This window comes from Lasiodiplodia theobromae, assembly GCF_012971845.1.
Source record: "Lasiodiplodia theobromae strain AM2As chromosome Unknown scaffold_1, whole genome shotgun sequence".
NCBI classification, from domain to species: Eukaryota; Fungi; Ascomycota; class Dothideomycetes; order Botryosphaeriales; family Botryosphaeriaceae; genus Lasiodiplodia; species Lasiodiplodia theobromae.
Genome location: NW_023336399.1, coordinates 1,217,666 through 1,235,540, shown reverse-complemented (window position 1 = coordinate 1,235,540; position 17,875 = coordinate 1,217,666). Strand labels below are relative to the sequence as shown.

At 55.9% G+C, this 17,875-nt stretch overlaps 6 protein-coding genes across 6 annotated transcripts; 3 read left to right on the top strand and 3 right to left on the bottom strand.

The window, feature by feature from the left end:
* Positions 1-317: 317 nt before the first annotated feature.
* LTHEOB_357 (Mitochondrial genome maintenance protein) lies at positions 318-1,223 on the top strand (the record flags this gene model as incomplete). Its single annotated transcript, XM_035512507.1, has 2 exons — positions 318-345; positions 424-1,223. The coding sequence occupies 2 exons, from the start codon at positions 318-320 to the stop codon at positions 1,221-1,223; spliced, it is 828 nt and encodes a 275-aa protein (XP_035372359.1).
* A 752-nt stretch (positions 1,224-1,975) lies between these two features.
* LTHEOB_356 (TB2/DP1/HVA22-related protein) lies at positions 1,976-3,191 on the bottom strand (the record flags this gene model as incomplete). Its single annotated transcript, XM_035512496.1, has 2 exons — positions 1,976-3,020; positions 3,073-3,191. 2 exons carry the CDS (start codon positions 3,189-3,191, stop codon positions 1,976-1,978), a joined length of 1,164 nt encoding a protein of 387 aa, XP_035372358.1.
* A 750-nt stretch (positions 3,192-3,941) lies between these two features.
* LTHEOB_355 (uncharacterized protein) lies at positions 3,942-5,000 on the top strand (the record flags this gene model as incomplete). The annotated part of the gene is made up of 2 exons (XM_035512485.1): positions 3,942-4,007; positions 4,062-5,000. 2 exons carry the CDS (start codon positions 3,942-3,944, stop codon positions 4,998-5,000), a joined length of 1,005 nt encoding a protein of 334 aa, XP_035372357.1.
* A 1,766-nt stretch (positions 5,001-6,766) lies between these two features.
* On the bottom strand, positions 6,767-7,381 carry LTHEOB_354 (Microsomal signal peptidase; the record flags this gene model as incomplete). Its single annotated transcript, XM_035512474.1, has 2 exons — positions 6,767-6,995; positions 7,077-7,381. 2 exons carry the CDS (start codon positions 7,379-7,381, stop codon positions 6,767-6,769), a joined length of 534 nt encoding a protein of 177 aa, XP_035372356.1.
* Positions 7,382-8,012: 631 nt separating this feature from the next.
* Positions 8,013-10,415, bottom strand: LTHEOB_353 (Clathrin-coated vesiclec protein; the record flags this gene model as incomplete). Its single annotated transcript, XM_035512463.1, has 5 exons — positions 8,013-8,177; positions 8,235-9,834; positions 9,892-10,016; positions 10,089-10,212; positions 10,390-10,415. 5 exons carry the CDS (start codon positions 10,413-10,415, stop codon positions 8,013-8,015), a joined length of 2,040 nt encoding a protein of 679 aa, XP_035372355.1.
* A 522-nt stretch (positions 10,416-10,937) lies between these two features.
* On the top strand, positions 10,938-17,704 carry LTHEOB_352 (Tetratricopeptide-like helical protein; the record flags this gene model as incomplete). The annotated part of the gene is made up of 2 exons (XM_035512452.1): positions 10,938-10,940; positions 10,991-17,704. 2 exons carry the CDS (start codon positions 10,938-10,940, stop codon positions 17,702-17,704), a joined length of 6,717 nt encoding a protein of 2,238 aa, XP_035372354.1.
* Between the last annotated feature and the right edge of the window lie 171 nt (positions 17,705-17,875).

The window sequence follows — 17,875 nt, the reverse complement described above, 5'->3', positions numbered from 1 at the left end:
CTCAATGTGCCCGTTTTGCCACTCGTGCCGTCTCCTAGCTGCTCGGGGAGCCAGGGGAACATCTTGTTGATCTCCAGCCGCTCCTCAAATGACGAAAGTATGAACTTCCTTGTGGGCCGCTCGGAAGCACCCTGAATGATGACGAAATAGCAGCAATCGATAAGGACTCACGAGCACTACCGCCATCGGGCCGAGCGGCGAGCAAATCCCGACTACCTTCGCGACTTCTCGCGTCCGCCCAGCGGGAGAAAAGCCATCAAGTACTCCAATTCCGGTTCTCTTCACCCCCAATTCCTCCGCGTACACGTATCAATACAATGAGTGCGGTACACACCAGGCAGACCTGTGCGTGCTTACGCCGCTGCCTTAATGCTCCGCGTCTCCCTCGGCCGCCGGTTAGCTGGCACGCGTACGCCACCACAGCCCGCAATAGCAGTAGCACCTCCAGCAGCACCACGGCGCCCAAGCGTGTCTTCCGCGCCGCCAGCACCAGCACGACCTCTACCACTCCTCGCACCACCACCACAACTACCAATACCGCACCGCCCACCCGCAGCAGCACCGCCTCCGCTTCCGCACCGCCGACAACCGCGCGCAACTCGGCCGCCGCCAGTCCTTCCACGCCGATCCGCGACCTTGAGGAGGGTCTCTCGGACAACCCGCTAGACCTAGACCAGTCGGACACATCGCTGGACTGGTCGCGCAGCTTCCACGGGCTGTCGTCGGAGCGCTTCAGCGAGGCGGCGGCCGCGGCGCTGCTCGAGCCAATCAACGCCGACGACATCGAGATCAAGCCCGACGGTATCATCTACTTGCCCGAGATCAAGTACCGGCGCATCCTCAATCGCGCCTTCGGCCCGGGCGGCTGGGGCCTGGCCCCGCGCGGTGAGACGATTGTGACCGGCAAGACGGTGACGCGCGAGTACGGCCTTGTGGCGGGCGGTAGACTGGTGAGCATCGCGCGCGGCGAGCAGCAGTACTTCGAGCCCGAGGGCATCCCAACGGCGACTGAAGGGTGCAAAAGCAACGCGCTCATGCGCTGCTGCAAGGATCTGGGTGTTGCCAGCGAGCTGTGGGATCCGCGCTTCATCCGCCGCTTCATGAAGGAATATGCCAAAAAGGTGTGGGTCGAGCATGTAGCGACGAAGAAAAAGAAGCAGATCACCATTCGCAAGGATGACGAGATCCCCTATCCGTGGAAAGAGAGCAAGTTTGGGGCTTAAGGAAGTGCGGAAGATCGGGTGCAAGAGAAGGTGCGACGGCCATGGCACCTTTTTTATTGTTTATTTTCCCTCTGATATCTTGCGCATGGGACCCCGCCGATACGGATACCCGGGATGAAACGGAGAGGAGACTTGTGTGCATGTATTAAACTTCTGGTTTTGAAAGTCCGAAAACACCATAGGAAGCAGGCTGTGGTTATGTGCTCAGTGGCATTTTCGTAGACTATGGGATGGCAATTTGGGGTGAAAAGGGCAAAGTAGAAAGTGATCATGAGCCGTTGGCAAAGGCAATAATCAAGACATCTCCACCTCACAAGTTTGCAAATCAGCGTGTCAGATTCCTGATATAGCTGAGGAGAAATGAACTAGATATCGAGGCTTTTCGGAGTCGCTCGAAACATATGATTGATGGCCCTTGTATTGGTAGACCTTGAGACGGCTATATCAGCGAATCTTCTCTCGTTTGCATCTTTCAGCGCACGAGAAACACCGTCGGTATATGATCTCAGATGCTTTTATTGCGGTTAGCTATGAGGTCGCGAGACATGTATGGTTATTCTCAGAAATTTGTTCCGAAATACCATAGAGAAAGTCAGCCTCTCTGGCATAGGCGCAGCAGAGCTGACAGTATCACCGTCAGCCTCAATGGCTTTGTGGAATGTAAAAGCAAAAGCCCAAACGCCGGAAGACTTCCCTAATGATGTGAAGAGATCTATGCAATCAAGGAACAAGGTGCAAACTCGAATCCCTCCTTAGTACGCCAGGTCGTTGCTCGTAGCCCTTGCCCTGTCCTCACGCGACGGCGTGCGCGACCTCGACGGCGGTTGCGGCGACAGCCTCCCCTTCTCTGGCTGTTGCTGTTGCTGTTGCTGCTGCTGCTGCTGCTGCTGTTGCTGGCCCCACTGCCACGGCATCCAACCGGTACTGGTTGTCCTGCCGCCCATGCGGCCGCGTGCGCTACCGCCGCTGTTGCTTCCTCCCTCGAGCGCCTCGTCATACTCGACGCGATCAAACTCCAGCTCGCTCTTGCTCTTGGTCAGACTACCGCCAGCACTGCGGTCCCTGGACGGGTCTCTCGAAGCATTGGCGGTGGCAGCCTCGCGGTCGAAGGCGCTGAGCAGCGTCTGCAGGCGGTCGCGCTGCGAGGCGATGTAGTTGGCGCGGTCCTCGGGGCGGCCACGGGCGATTTCGTCCGGGATGAGGGCGCCGCTGGCGGAAAGGGCGGCGGCGGCATCGTCGCGCGAGGCGCTGCCCTGCTTCTGCCACTGGGCGGCGCCCTGCAGGGCACCCGAAACCAGGCCGTAGAAGTCGCCGGCGGGTGCGGCAAGCCCCTGGGAGGCCGAGGGTAGGTTGAAGCGTGCGAAGAGGTTTTGGGCGTAGGTTCCACCCTGACCGGGGCGGCCAGCCGGGGGCGGGGTGGGCTGGCGCGGCGCCATGCCCAGGATGTTGACCTTGACGTACTCGATAGCCTGGTTGAGATACTGCAGGCCCACGCGCTTGCCGTTTTCGTGCGCATCGCTAATGAAGCGCTCGATCTCATGCTCGTGCTGCACCAGGAAGGGGTGCACGTGCGTCTGGTAGATGTATGGGGCCCCCTGGACGAGGTACAGGTAGGCGCCGAAGCGTATCCACGCGTAGAAGGGGACCCAGTCAACCGCCCACGAGAACCAGTATTCGGCTGTCTGGGCGATGGTGAAGCACACCCAGAACATCAGCCATGGCGTCAGCTGCTGCGGGTCGCCGGTGCGCAGCGCTTTGTACGAGGCGAAGATGGGGAAGAGGGTGGTGAGCCCCGTGCTGCGGGAATGCTGTCAGCGAGACGGCCAGGAGAGAAGTTTCTGCAGGTTACGAGCTCTGTGCCGGGTTCCGACGCTGAAGCCTGAGCTCCGGAAGCTGGAGGAAGCGCTGGGCAGAGGCAGACACGTACGTGAGCAAATTGGGGAAGATGTTGAAGATTCCGAAGAACATGGCGGCGGAGTTCCCCAGGCGCGGGAGTCTGGGGCAGGGCGAGAGAGGAGTTGTCGAGAGAAGAAGCTCGGGACGGAGGTGAAAGAAAGCAATGCAGCTCTCCCAGGCCCCGCAGACGAGCTACCTAGCAGCTCCGCTTTATCGGCCCGCGGGAGGGGCTTGCGCAGGCCGCGCTCGGAAGTCCGCCCCCGTCATACTATTTTTGCCGGCAAGGTACAGCACGGAGTCCGGCGGCCGAAGCAGCTTGGCTCTCACGTTACCTTGTCACAAGGTCGCGTGTGCGCCAGTGGCGCTGAGTCCATTGCCTCTCCAAACGCCCGCCCGCAAGCCGACGCAAAGCGGGCAGGGGTTTGGCTGTCTTATCTGTCTCAGGCCGGCCGCCGCCTTGAGCGCCTTGCCAGCTCGTCATCTGCGCGTCCGTGCGGCGCTGTGCGCTCGCTCTGCTCAATAGTCCGGGACTTGGTCGCGCACGGTAGGGCTGCGTGGCCCGGGGCGGCGCCTGCGCCACAGCAGATCGATCCCTGGATTGCCCGGCCTCCACGTCAACGGTCGGCTGCCTGCGCGGAGGCCCAGCCTCAACAACGCGTGAGGTCTGTCCACACCCGCAACTTTATCTTGTGTAGATCCCGCTGTCGTGTACGCGTGCTTTTTATTATTTATCAGTGCTCTTCACGCCGCGACGAAACCTTCTGCTTCTGGCAAGCGCTTTTTGCATTGCATCATCATCCGCCTCTCTCATTTGCCCGCATAATGTGCATCGCCATCATTACCACCGCCCACCCGCAGTACCCCTTCATCCTCCTCAACAACCGAGATGTGCGTCGCTACCCCAGACCCCGCGCGATCCCCCGCTGACCCTTTCTTCCCCAGGAATATCTCCACCGCCCCACCGCTCCCGCCCAGTGGTGGGCAGAGCCGCACTCGCACGTCCTGGGCGGCTACGACCTGCACCGGCCCGTCCACGGCACCTGGCTGGGCATCACGCGCCAGGGCCGCATCGCCGTGCTGACCAACTTCCGCGAGGAGGGCGCCGCCATCATCCAGGACGAGCGCAGCCGCGGCGCCATCCCCATCGCCTGGCTGACCACGCCGCCGGACTCCGACGAGAGCACCGCCGACTTCGCTCAGCGCCTCGTCGATGAGGGAACCCTCAAGCACGTTGGCGGCTTCAGCATGCTGTATGGCCGCCTGCAGGACGTCGTGAAGACCCAACAGCACGATGCCGCTGCCCCAACAAACGGCAACGGCCCCGTCCATAACAAGGGTCTCGCCATCGTCTCCAACCGCACGCCCGATGTCAAAGGCCTGATCTGGCTGGCCGGTAAGCCCGGTGAGACGCGCGCTCTGAGCAATTCGCACTACGGCGACAACTCGTGGCCCAAGATCGTGCAAGGCGAAGCCAGCCTGCGCGCCGCTGTCGACGACAACGTCAGCGCCGCCGGCGAGCCGCAGGAGGCACTGCTGGAGCGTCTGTTTGCTGTGCTGAGCGCCGACACGATGCCGCGCCAGCGCAACGGCGAGGAGTGGGAGACGTACCTGCGCCAGCTGCGCAACAGCATCTTCATCCCCGGCATCGGCCACGACGCCACGGTGGACCAGAAGCCGGCAGACGCCGTGGCTGCCGCGACTGGCGTGGAGTCGGTCAGCGCGACAAGTGGCATCTATGGCACGCAGAAGCAGACGGTCATTCTGGTGGATCGGGAGGGGAAGGTCACGTTCGTGGAGAGGACCTTGTACGACCACGAGGGGAAACCGGTGAAGGGCGGGAAGGAGGACAGAAGATTTGACTTTCAAATTGAAGGATGGTAACCCTCCTGATGGCACCCGTCTTTGATGACTTTCACGAGCAGGTTGACGGCGTTGGAGTGGGATCATTTGGAGACCAACTCTGCATAGAAAAAGAAAGCAGTAGTGCTCCATGTTGGACTAGGATGCATCCGGTGGGACGGCTTATGACTTAAGCAGGGCAGCGAATGGCGTAAATAGCTGAACAGCACAATTTTGTTTCAGGACATGCATGCACAACATAGATGGCGCATAGCATATTTTCGGTATTATTCTCAAGAGCATTGATCCATAACATCGTCGCTTCTTCTTCCAAAGGCCATTGAATCGCTCTCAGAGCTGGACGCTTGTGCCTAACGAAGTTTCTTATGTATATCAGCTGCAGGCCAAGTGAATACATAAGCAGTCACACATTTTCCCTTACACTCACCGCAACTCTTCTACGCAGCATGCAGGCAACAACCAACGGCACGGCACGGCACGCTGCATGTCACATCTCATCACAATCAGTTTTGACATCACACACGCGTCTGGAACACATCGCAAAACGACCAGTCACCCCATATTAACATTGCAAGCAACCTGTTCTTGCATCAATCTGGCGGGAGTGGCCTAGGTATGTTGACGCACAATTCCCACTGTCTTCTTTCTGCGAGAATATTAGAATGCTAATCATCACCCGCTACAGTGGTTAAGGCGCTGCTTTCCCAAAGCAGAAATCGCGAGGTGAGATGGCGAAAGGAGAGCCACCCATGCATATCAGCAGACTGACTAATTGCAAATAGTTCGAACCTTGCCTTCCGCATGATACAAGTCCTTTTTTTTGTGCTGCTCCCCTTTTGGTCTACGACGCTTTGGTGCGTAAAGGCTAGACTCACAATGCCGTAGCGAAGGTACATTCTTTTTGGTTCCTTTGCTCACCTACACTTGGCATTTATGGCGAATTGCTTAGGACGTGGCCTGCTTATCTCCCGTACAGTGGTGGCAGTCACTTCAGAGTGTAGATGTTTTACTGAAAATAATCAATTGATGTCTAATGCCATGAGCACCGTTGCTGCCACTGAACGACCGTCTCTTTCTCCCTTGACGCACATGGTGCTTTTCAGAGTGAAATGAATGAAAGCTTTGGGTATCTCAATAAACAAGTGATGGTTTTTTCTTTGAACTCCTTTTCTTTCTGCGAACTTTTCTCTGTCTTTCTGTTACAAATTTCGTGGGACCATGGAAATTTACGGTAAGTGAAACAGCTCTATGAGACGAATCTCCAGCAGGAGCAGCAGCAGCAGCAGCAAGCGGGCCCATAGGAAGAGCATTTGTAGCGGGTTGAGGAGCTGGAAGCAGATCTCGAGAGTCTTCTTCGCGAAGCGCTTGGCGATGATTCCATGGATGGATATGACGAATCAAGTAGCGGTTGACCCAGTTGACGCTAATCAGGAGATAGAAAAAAGCACGTCCCCGCCGTACATTGAGCCGGTTCAGGAGAGTTTTGAGCAGTTGAGAAGGTTGAAACGCGCACAATCGTAGTGTGAGATCATAAAGCCAGTCGCCGAAAGTCCGATCAAGCCGGTGTAACGAGTTCGGCAGAACGACCTGGTTTCCATACAACCGAGCAAAGAAATGTATGACCCAGCTCAGAAACACGATGTAGCCGTAGAGCAGAATAAGTCCAAGCAATAGTTGAAACACGCTGAATTTTTCGAGATCATGCAGGGTCAAAAGCGTTTCTGCGTTCTCTCGATCCCACTGCTCAGTAAAGAATTGGCCATTAAGGAGTCCAATGAAGCAGGCGTTCATTCCCTCTGCAGCACAACAGTCAGCCCCATCAAGCCGAGCATGACTGTCTTGAGCCACGGATATTCACTCAGCAGGATCGTCACATAGCCCACGAAGGGGATGTAGCCGAAGACACTGCCAATGACGTCGCGTTCGCGGTTCAGGAATGACTGGCCGCGCGCGTAGAGCTCCGTATCGTCTGCGACGTTGTTGTCGCCCTTGGTGAGAAGGTGCAGTGGGTTCGGTCTGGTACAAGAAATTTCAATCGCGTCAGTCAAGCCGCTGCCAATATCCTAAAACAGTGCAAGTGTGAGAGGAGAAACTCACCCGCCACCAAACCTCCTCACAACCCTGTGCACGATCGGGATATCCTTCCCTTTCACGCTGTACACCACCACCTCCCCAATCTTCGTCTCCTTCGCGCGGTTCCATAGGAACAGCAAGTCACCGCGCTGGAAAGCCGGCTCCATGGAGCCCGAAAGCACGACGACGATAGGGCTCTGCGAATCGGTCACGACAGAAAGACCCTTCCAGAGCATAAAGGCCGTGCTCAGCACCAACGCGAAGTTCAGGACCTGTAGCGCGACCTGTCGTGGCTGCATTCCGGCAAGGGGCCCCAATAGCGAGTCCATTGTTGTGGTGAGTGTTGGTCGGGCTATGTGTGGTCTGCAGCTTCTGTACAGCACGGGTCGGCGTGGGACGCGGCGGACGGCGACGAGTATCTTGCGCAAGGCGTGGCAAAAATGGATGAACTTGGTCGATGAAATGCGCTGTGATAGAATGGCGGTTGGCTTCGTGGAGCTCTGCGGGAAGGTTGTTTTGTTTGCTGTGATCGGCTTGAGAAGGTGCGAGTTGATGAAGCCACCTTGGTGTTCAGTGGAAGCTGCGGCTCGGAGCTCCCTTCGGCAAAAGCTCCCCCGGATGCCGCCGCGTCTCTCAGGCACACGCACCGCCTCCAACGCCATTGAATCACCAGCAACGATTGGTTGGACAGAGGGGAGTGTAACTGAAAATGATTGTTCGGTCTTTCAATTACATCTCTAGAGCATGGCTGACATTGCCAAATTCCATGCCAACTGCTATGTGCGGCCAGCAATAATAAAGCACATATGATGACCGTGAATTCTCCCATGCAAAGGTATCTTCTTTTCGTGAACACGTCCAAGCCCAATTGCCCAGCCGCGCAAATTATGCTAGAAATTCAGCATTCCGCCCATTGTGCCGTCGCCATCCATCCCCACGCAATTATATCGAAGATGTCCATTACTCCGATCCAGGGTTGCGGAAGGAAGCCACCAGGGCCGTGTATTGATGTGTGAGTTCTAGAACATGTTGAGGAAGGCTCGTACCCTGGATTATGCTGCGCACTTTGAGAGTGCCCTCTTCCTCGATGAGTCTCCGAATTGTGAAGAGTAGCGGGGGAGAAAACTGTTGGGCGTGTCAGCAATGCACACCTATCAATCAATGTGACTACAATGAACTCACCTCAGAGTACCACCTGTATTGCCAACAGACAAGACGGATGAGTGCTCCGAGCATAGCCCTCACGTCTGCCACCTGCTCATACATCTTGAGACAGCCGCGCATCGCCTTGGGTGAGAAGCGAATGCTCAGACAGGCTTGGTACGCCTCGATGCCCTCATCAAAATGGTGCAGGCGCTCTGCGAGTTCTCCAAGAATTTCCCACTCTTCGGCTGTTTTCTTGTAAACCAGTTGTTGTTGGCGGTACTGGGCCATCTCCGTCCGCCAGATCGTGTAGACACGCAGATCCTCGTAGAGAACCATGAACAGGTTGTCAAGCCAGCGCTCGCAGAGACGCTTGTTCTGGAATTGCGTGTACGCCGTGTGCGAGGGATCCGGCTCATCACTTCCAGCTTTGACTTCCTCTGAAGCAACGGTAGTTGCGGGCCTCTCCACAGAATCGCCCGCTCCATCGGTTTCGCTGTTGGCTTCTCCATCCGGCTTGGACGACTCGCCGTTCTCGCCGGTCAACTCAACTTCTCCGTGGCCATTCTGGTGCGGACTCGGCGACCGAATAGCGCTCGTGCTGGCATTACGGCTAGCCGGTTGCTGTGATACCGTCTGCTTCTCATGCCTGTACTCCTCCTCCATGACGAAGACCTGGCTACGTATCCTCAGCAGCTGGTCCCACCCTATCTTTTTGGTGATTTTGGTGAGAAGCATGTACGCCTTCAGAAAGGTGCCCTTGAATCCGGCAGCGTGCAGCTTGCGCAGCGTGGGATGCACCATGTCGACGTCAGGGACACCTGCGCTGTCATCAATCTCGTCGCAGACACTCTCAGACATCACAGGCAGAGAGACACGAAGCGGCTCCGGCATGCGTGGTGCGTCCTTGTCTTGATAGGTGAACATGGGGCAAGAATTGAGCGTCAAGAGTGCCATGTCCCATTGCTCGAGGCTGACGTATATCTCCGCTAATCTCGCCCACGTGCCAAATTCGCTGGGGGCAGAAATGACGCTTCTCTTGGCAATTTCAAGCGCCAGTTCGGGGTGACCCTTTCGGTTCAGGAATTCAGCCTGACAATCCAGCAGAGAATAGTCCATGGGAAGCTCTTGGATCGCATCGTGGAGCAGTCTTACTGCCTTGACTTCTTCATCTGCCGAGATGTACACGTGGGAGAGCAGCGACGCGATTTCCGGGTCCCGTGTGCGCAGTTTTTCGAAGAGGTTGATTCCAGATGCGTAGCGACCAGTGGTGTGGATGTAGTTCAAAAGGCCCGTAGTCAGATGGTTGGATACCAAGTTCGGGACCTGAATTTCTGGATCGGAGCCAAGTTGCCAGCCATTGAAAAACAGGCGCTCCGCAGCGTCCAGAAATTTGTGCTCAGACTCGGTGGTTGTAATCGGGTTGAATCTCCGAACGCCGACGATCCTCTTGATAGTATCGCCCGAGCCATCGTCTGCGTACGAGTAGGCGCGCAAGACGCTGCAGAGATACGTCTCGAGCCACAACTCGTCCGAAGCAACACGCTTCTCGCCGCGCTCGTCGATGCAGTAACTCTCGACCGTGCCAGGAATGGCTACTTGGACGCGCATATCCAGCCTCGAGAAGGCATTGTAGCAGCTAAAAAGCGTCAGTGGAGCCTTGGGAAACAGACAGCGTGTCCCATTCCGGCCTTACCAGTATAGCCCCGAAACGACCTTGTTCGTCTTGTCATTGGGGTTGTATGTAAGAGTGTTGATGTAGGCGGCCAAGCTGGCGGAAGAGGACGCGTCGACTCCGGTTACGTGGTGGTATACGCCAACCTAATCCATCTCTTAGAGGGTGTCTGCCCGACCAAGTGTTTTGGAAGCCAAGGATGCCATGTCCCTTCTCACCTTGTTCGTGGTGCCTTTGGGTTGCTTGACCAGATGGACGAGATCTGGGGGGCCTAGTTCACGCAGCGACTGGAGCGTTTCTGTGCGGGCGTCAACGACGGATTGTATCTCATCTTCGAAGATCCTAGGCAACAGAAGACACGTCAGCACCTCGGTCGCAGCAAGTGCGCACGAAAGTAGCGGGGGAACGCTGGCAGGCGACGAAGAATTGGACCAAGACAAGGCGATGCGGGCGGGCAGAGCGGACATGCATCCAGTCTATAAGGAGATAGATGCAGAGACAAATAAATGCGGGACCTACTCCGGGACTGCTGGCTGGGGAACCATGGTGGAGGCCGGGGCGAAAAAAGTCTGGATTAGCGCAGCAGCATCAATTGTGTTGGATACGGTTGCAGCCCGGGAGGAGGAGATTGCGGCGTGCAGGTCGGAGTGAGAACGGGTCTGGTGGGAGGTGGTGATCGTCGACCGCACCTGAGCTCCCGGCCGGTCGTTGCCAGCAGCAGGGCACGCACCGCTCTCCCCAGCCCTGTAGCGCGCCTGAGTCATGCAGCCAGCGCGCGCGATTCGTGCGTGCCTACCCTGCGGGAGCTGTCGCGCAGCATCACCGCATTGTCCGCAGCCGCGTCGCAGGTGCCCGCGACACTTCACCCACGCCCACCACCGCTCTCCCACGCCCTCTCGCTGCTCTCACCGTCGCGCTTCCACTTGCTGTCGCCTCGGTGTCTCTGATGGCGTAGCCAGCTGCCGACGCGCTTCTCCCGCAATTCGCGCCTGCAATTACCGCTGCGAACCCGCACAGCTCGGGAGCTGTTATTCCCCGATTAGCTGCGCCGCACCCATCCTGCCACAATGGTTAGCATGCGCGCTGAGCGAGGCCGTCCCGAAGCTAATGTGCTGATTAGTCCATGTTCAAAGCCATCAACATCGAGTCGGACGTCGAGTCCGACGAGGAGGTCGATGATACCAAGGAAATCCAAATCGAAGAAGCTTTGAAACTCTACCAGACCGCCCTGAAGTATCACTCCGAAGGACCCAAGTCCTACCGCGACGCCATCGACGCCTACAAAGCTCTGTTTGAATCCGACATTTTCAAATACCCGGAATCGCTCTCCGAATACCGTCGCACCGAGCTCCACGGAGACCCCGATTATGATTTCATATTCCAAGAAGACCATGAGGCTGGTCCGACTCAGTTGGGCGGTGCTGCAGACAGTGCACCCAACACTCTCCCCCAAATATTGCACTTGTCTTACAAAAACCATGGTCAGTTCATGCTGGAGGTGGTACAGCACAGTCTACGGGAGCGACAGCAAGCTCTCCTTGTTCTGGATGCTGCTGCGTCCACGGCCGCTGTAGACGTGCCCCTTCGCTACTTTGCCGAGGCTCTAGATAAAGACGACACGGACTTGGACCTATGGGCGCGCACTGCTTCAGTTGCTGCGCTCACTGGAAGCAGCAGGATAACGAGGTTTTGCCTTGAGGCCGTCTTGGACGGCGACGACGAGGGGCTGGACAGTATCATGCGTCTCCCAGGCCTAGAAGAAGGGTTCGCTGGCCAACAACTGCGGGAGCTGGTGGAAAAGTTGCAAGACACTTTGTCGTTGCTACAAGAACCACTTTCCGACCTGAGGCGAAGGAAGCTGTCCGCTGCATTGAAAAAACGACTAGCTCCCTTCTCATTTGCCCCTCTTCCAGCAGATGTGAAGCAGCGTGAGGCTCTGGAACAAGCTTTAAGTCGCCCGTCGCCGCACATTGCGCTGAATCCCGCCAAATCCGATTGGACGCATGTGGGTGACGCAATCTTGAACGAATTCCTTCAAGAGCAACAACGACTAGTCGATCCCGGCCCGGGAATACTCGTAACGCTGAGTCTTTCTGATTTGCCACAAGACACTGTTGAGTCTCAGCAACCTTCAACGAACTCAGCGCCCGAGGGGACTCCAGCGGAGCAATCTAAACATACCACTGAAACACAGGCAAATGACGAAGAGACCGATGGAAAGGCTTCGGGTGAGACTGGTGAAGACACGGAGATGAAAGAGGCTGCCGATGACAAAGCAGATCAAGAAGGCGCGAAAAATGGCGAAGGAGCTTCTGTAGAAGCCTCCGATCGGCCAAACGCACCATCGCGGAAGAGATCGACGGAATCCGCTGGTCTTCCGGAGTCTGCTGAGGGTGGACGTGGAAGAAGCAAACGGATTCGAGCGCGTGAATCGATTGGCGATGCTAGCCTGGGCAACGTTGTCGCCGCAGCGGACGCATCTCAGCAGCAGGTGGAGGACGAGCTGCGCCAATTCCATGAAGCTGATGATTGGTTGTATGAAGTCGTCGGGGACATGTTGGCAAAGTTGGAGGTAAAGGGCTTGCGGTCTCCAAAGATCTTGAGAGACACGCTGCGCAAAAAGAGGACGGAATGTACCAAGATGGAAGAATCGGGTTTTAAAGCAGCATCCGAAGACCTCTATACGATACTTCAACAGCTCATACCACAGGCGGTCCCGATCCTCACAGGCCCTGATACTATCGACATGCTAGGAAGCGCTTCTCGCGAAGCCGGGCTCAACGCTTTCCTAGGATACACGAAGCCATCAGGCTCTGAGAGAATGAACCGACCAATTCTTGATTCCGACTACCTATCCAAATGGCCGCCACTTAGCGATACCGAAGGCATGCCGATCAAAGAACTAATGTGGTTGTGGCTCCAGAGCATGCTCAGGCCGGGGGCTTTTCCCGATTCTGAAGACCTGCGATCAAGTTACATGAGACATTTGTGGTCTGATGACCTGAAAAGAATCGTGGTACAGGCAGTCGTCAACGTGGATGACTTTTTGTACGGACGTGTGCACGAAGAGTTGTCCGCCCTCGACACCAGGATTCTGCACCAGCAAGCGGCAGGCAAGAGACAATCCGTGACTGAGGAGGATTCACATTTGATCGAGATGGTTCAGACCATCTTCGAACTTCATCTTGACGTCTATTCGTTGATCAAGCATCCAACCAGCAGTGTTGACGTTTCTACCCAGATTCTGCAAAGAGAACGGCTGGAGAGGTGGTCGAGATTGGCCCGAGATGCCATGGCGTACCGAACCACGGATGAGCGGACTCCGATCATCGATGAATTGGATTTCAGACATCTTTGGACATCGACCTTTCACCTAAACGTGTCCGATGATGTATCTCAGGAATACGTCGTTACCTGCATCGAGGAGCTGAAGACTATTGCAAATCTCCTGCCTGGTCCTGCAATTCACGTTCCCAACAATGCCGTTATGCCGGAACTCTCCGCGGATGCGGCGGAGCGAGAGTTGACGAAGATCAACATGAAAGACTGTTTTATGAAAGTTTTCCAGCATGATGAACAAGACCCAGTGTCTGTCATTGAGAGTCTCGAACCGATACTGGAATCTACCAACCAGGACGATAACCAACCGACATCCCGGACGGAGGTTGGCGACAGCCAAGAAACAGAGGGAGCCTTGACGCCAGATGCCGAAGCGAACAGCACACCAATCGATGCACACCAAGACTCCCGACCTTCGCCGCTGAAAGCAATGACACAGTTCGTCTCGAGCGCTGACGTCTCATTACGTTTGTCTCTGTGGCAACGTCTCCGACAAGCGTATGAGGCAATTGATTATCCCCCTAAAGCTGTCTCATGCTACCTCCGGAGCATCGAGATTCTTGTCAAGGACATCAAAAGCAAAGCATACAGTGAAACTGGTTTCGAGCAACGATCAGCCGAGCTTCTCAAGTCGATTAAAATCATCGATGAAATTTTCGACAGGATCCTCAAGGTCGCAACGGTTGAGAATGTATTCGAATGCATTGATGAGGCACACATGCGGTCATCCCTGGATGCGATTGGCGAACTCCTCTGGCTTCTGAGTACTGTCACTGTCTTTGAAGATTTGATCCGCGTGGGCCAGATTCCTCAGCCAACATTTGAAGGTCGTTTCAACTCAGCATTTACTGCGTTCATGGGCAAACTGCACGACACCATGGTACGTGGCTGGCTGTTGCAATGGCGTCTTCTTAGCGACGCTATGGCACAAGACAGTCAACTTTTCCCAAAGCCAACCGAGGATAAATTTGAATATCTTCGCCATGTCCATTACGCTTTCGGCATCCGTGGCTTCTGTTCCGCCTCCACCAAGGCACTACTTCGCTTGATGAAGGATGAGCTTTTGAAATGGTTCAAGACAGATGATATTCCTGACATAGAGACCCGGGACACGGTGATTTGCCAGGTCCTCTATGATCTGTATGGTCTCTTTTGCTTCACCAATGCCGATGACCTGACCGAGTATCCGAGCGATCACGACATGATGGACCAAAAGACAGCTCTCAAGATAATCGACTTTGTCATGTACCAGGCACGAAAGATGAATGTCAAAGATCTGCACAAGACTCAGCTCGGATCCACGATTGATGTCGTCCATGGGTACTTGGCGCGAACCAAACCTTCTGGTGCAGAGGACTTACTTCTGAACAAGATGAAGTACCTCTCCTTTATCAAGTCTCCCATCAATCCCTTGGACCTCTACAGGTGTGTCAATGGCGTTGGCGACTTGTCAACCAAACCGATACCAGTGAAGAATGCACGCATTGCGGCGCGAGGCTGGTACTTCCTCATGGGAAGCATTGCATTGAACCGATTCAGATCTCAAAACCAAAAGCGGCAAGCACCCGTGCCAACAGAGGACATCAACATCGCGTCAGCTTTCTTCGGTCAAGATTTAGAGTACGACTCGGAAAGATGGGAAACATGGTACTCACAGGCACAAGCATATGACTACCAGGTCGATGAAATGGTGGCATGGTCCGCTGAAAAAGTCAACAAGGGAGATCCAGAGCTCGTTCAGCATCAAAGGACAGCCATCCACTGTTACTCAATGGCAGTCGCGACAGCTATTAGGAACGCGGATGCTTCGGAGGACACGGCCAATAAGATGGCGCAACTCTACGCTGATTTCGGCATGCGTATCTACTCGTCTTCTCGTGATCCGCTTTCCATGAAAGCTTTTGCACTCAAGGAGAATGAGGAGCGGTTTTACAGCACCAATCAGGTGATGAAATCGGCTCCTTTTGCGCTCATGACGCTCGTGGCTGCGTGGAAATTCGCTAGTGGGCTGTTCAGGCGAGCGATCGCGAGGAAGCCCGACAACTGGTTGTCCCACTTCATGCTCGGCAAATGTCTGTGGAAGCTTTATGAGGCCGACGAAGACGCAATTCCAGCCAGAAACCGTCCAAGTGCCGAGGAGGTTGTGGCTTGCTTCACAAGGGCGATCGAAGAGCTCCCAGGCAAAAAGGGAAGCCGTGGAGAGCCCATACTTGAACCTCACTACAAACTTTTGTCCATTCTCTACAAGCTGGTACAGAAAAGAGAGCTTGAGCCCCGAGAAGCAAGCGAGAAGCTTCAAGCCACTCACTACGCCAGGCAAGTTCCAGTCTTCTCAACAGATGACACCGAGAACCCGGATGAATGGGACGACTACGTGCTGAAAGTCTTGAAAGTGCTTCGCTCTGCAGATAAGGCTAATTGGCACCATCGTATGACTGCAAGGGCTGCCTACATCCACTATGGTGACCCGTCCCCTGCAGACAAGTACATGGCAGCACTTACTGCCAAGAGCGAGTTCTCGCAGCAGATATTCACCAAGACCATGCAACTGCAGGTTTGGAAGCCCGAGTATGAACGTTTGGGTCGGCATTTTGTCTACACAACGCGTTATACCCAGTTCTTCATCCAGCTGCTTTCTGAGACAAATGACAGAGCTGGTATGGAGGCTTTGGCAAAAAGAGTCAGGCGTAGGAATCACGAGTTTTTCGAGCACACCAAGCTATGGCAGACTCTGTGCCAGTCATACCTCAAGATGCTCCGACGTGCAGGGCAGATTCCAGAAGGACATGAAGACGCGGTCTTCAAGTCAATCAACCATGAAGAATGGACGTCCGCTGCCGCACGCCTTGAAACCTGGTGCCATGACCCCGAAACCAAATCCAACATCCTCGACGTCCTGCGTGAGGCGATGGAGCTCCGTCGCCTTAACAACAACCTTATGAAGGCTACCCTTATTGATGACCTGATCGGAGACACCTACGCTCTTTTGTACCAACAAGTGGTCCCAACTCTCCAGCCGGAGCCCGAACCGCCAGCACCACCTGCAGCACCGGCTGCGCCACCGGTTGTCCCGGCTCCCGCACAACCACAAGCGCCTACCTATGAACGCACAAACATGATGTCCATGCAGAACATCATGAATATAGATGGTGCTGGTGCTAACGAGCCGCCGCCGCCACCGCCACCCACAGCAGCAGGCGCGTTCGGCGTCTTATCCATGAACAACAGTAACAACCCACCCACGACCGCTCCAACCACGGGCACCACCACCCCCGCTGCTATACCCGAAACAGCTGCTGCTGCTGCCGCCGCGCCGAAACCGCGCGCCAAAGGCGTTGGCCGTCGCGAGCTCATGCGCAAGGCAGATGCGGCGGTCACAAGGCCCGTCGCCGCACCCACGACGCCGGTCACGAACATGCCAATCCGCGCAAGCCCGGCGAGGCCAAGTGTTGCCGAAGGTGCGGGCATGGCCGGGGCTTCTGGGCCTGCGCCGCAAGCGGGTGATGCGGAGAATGCGCGCACAGTTGGCGAGGTCCCGGCTGCTGTTGGTGCGAACGGAGACGGCGCAGAGGTTGGAGTCAAAAGCGATGCGATGGACGTGGACGCCACAGATGCCGGAGCGGACGCAGATGTGGAAGGGGAGGGTGAAGTGGAAGGCGACAATGAGGGAGAGGGCGAAGGCGAGGGAGATGGCGAGGAGATTGAGGCCGATGGCGAGCAGGAACCGGAGGCGGATGTCGAGAACGATCTGGATGTCACTGAGCAAGATGATCCAGAAGCCGACGCTGGTGATGATACAATGGTCACAGCTGACGAGGGCAACGGGACGGCTGATGAAGCAGGAGTCGTTGACGCAGAGGACGATGAGGAAGAAGCCGCCGACGACGACAACGATACGTTGGTCACCGCCAAGGAAGAGGAAGAAGACGATGATGATGAGAACGAGGAGGTGCCAACAAGCCAGCAGTCCGCTACGATAGGCGAAGTCAAGCCTCCGTCATCGTCTTCCGAACTTCCTTCTGCCGATGATTCTTCCAAGCCTACTGCTACTAGTCCTACTACTAACGCCATCACTTCCATCGCTGCGGCCCCCGCGCCCACCGGGACCACCGCAACATCGACGGCTCCCGCCAGCATTCATGACTCCGCTGATGACGAGAGCGAACTCTCGGAAATCAATGACGATTCAGACGACGAGGATATGGCGGAGGGGGCGAGAGCGGCACAGCAGGCCGCCGCCGCTGCCGCCGCTGCCAAGGAGGAGGAGGAGCGGAAGGCGAAGAAAGAGGAAGAAGAGAAGGCGAAGAAGGAGGAAGGGAAGAATGGAAAGAAGAAGAAGGGGGATGAGGAGAAAAAGGCGACACCGGCGAAGAAGACGAGGGGCGGTGGACCGGGATCGAGGGGTGGTGGTAAGGGGAGGGGGAGGGGTGGCAGGGGGAGGGGACGAGGAGGCGCGAACGCGAACGCTACGGCCGGAGGGGAGGGTGCAGCTTAGGTGTTGATAGCGGCGGCCTTTTTGTCCATGTGTCTTTCGAAAATGGACCTGGGAAAACAGGAAGAACGAAAATGATGTGGGTAAAGGATAGCATTACGAGTGCGTTGCAGTGGAGAGCTAGATGGCTATATTTTGTAGCTGGACCAGAATCGATTTTCTTTTCTTTTCTTT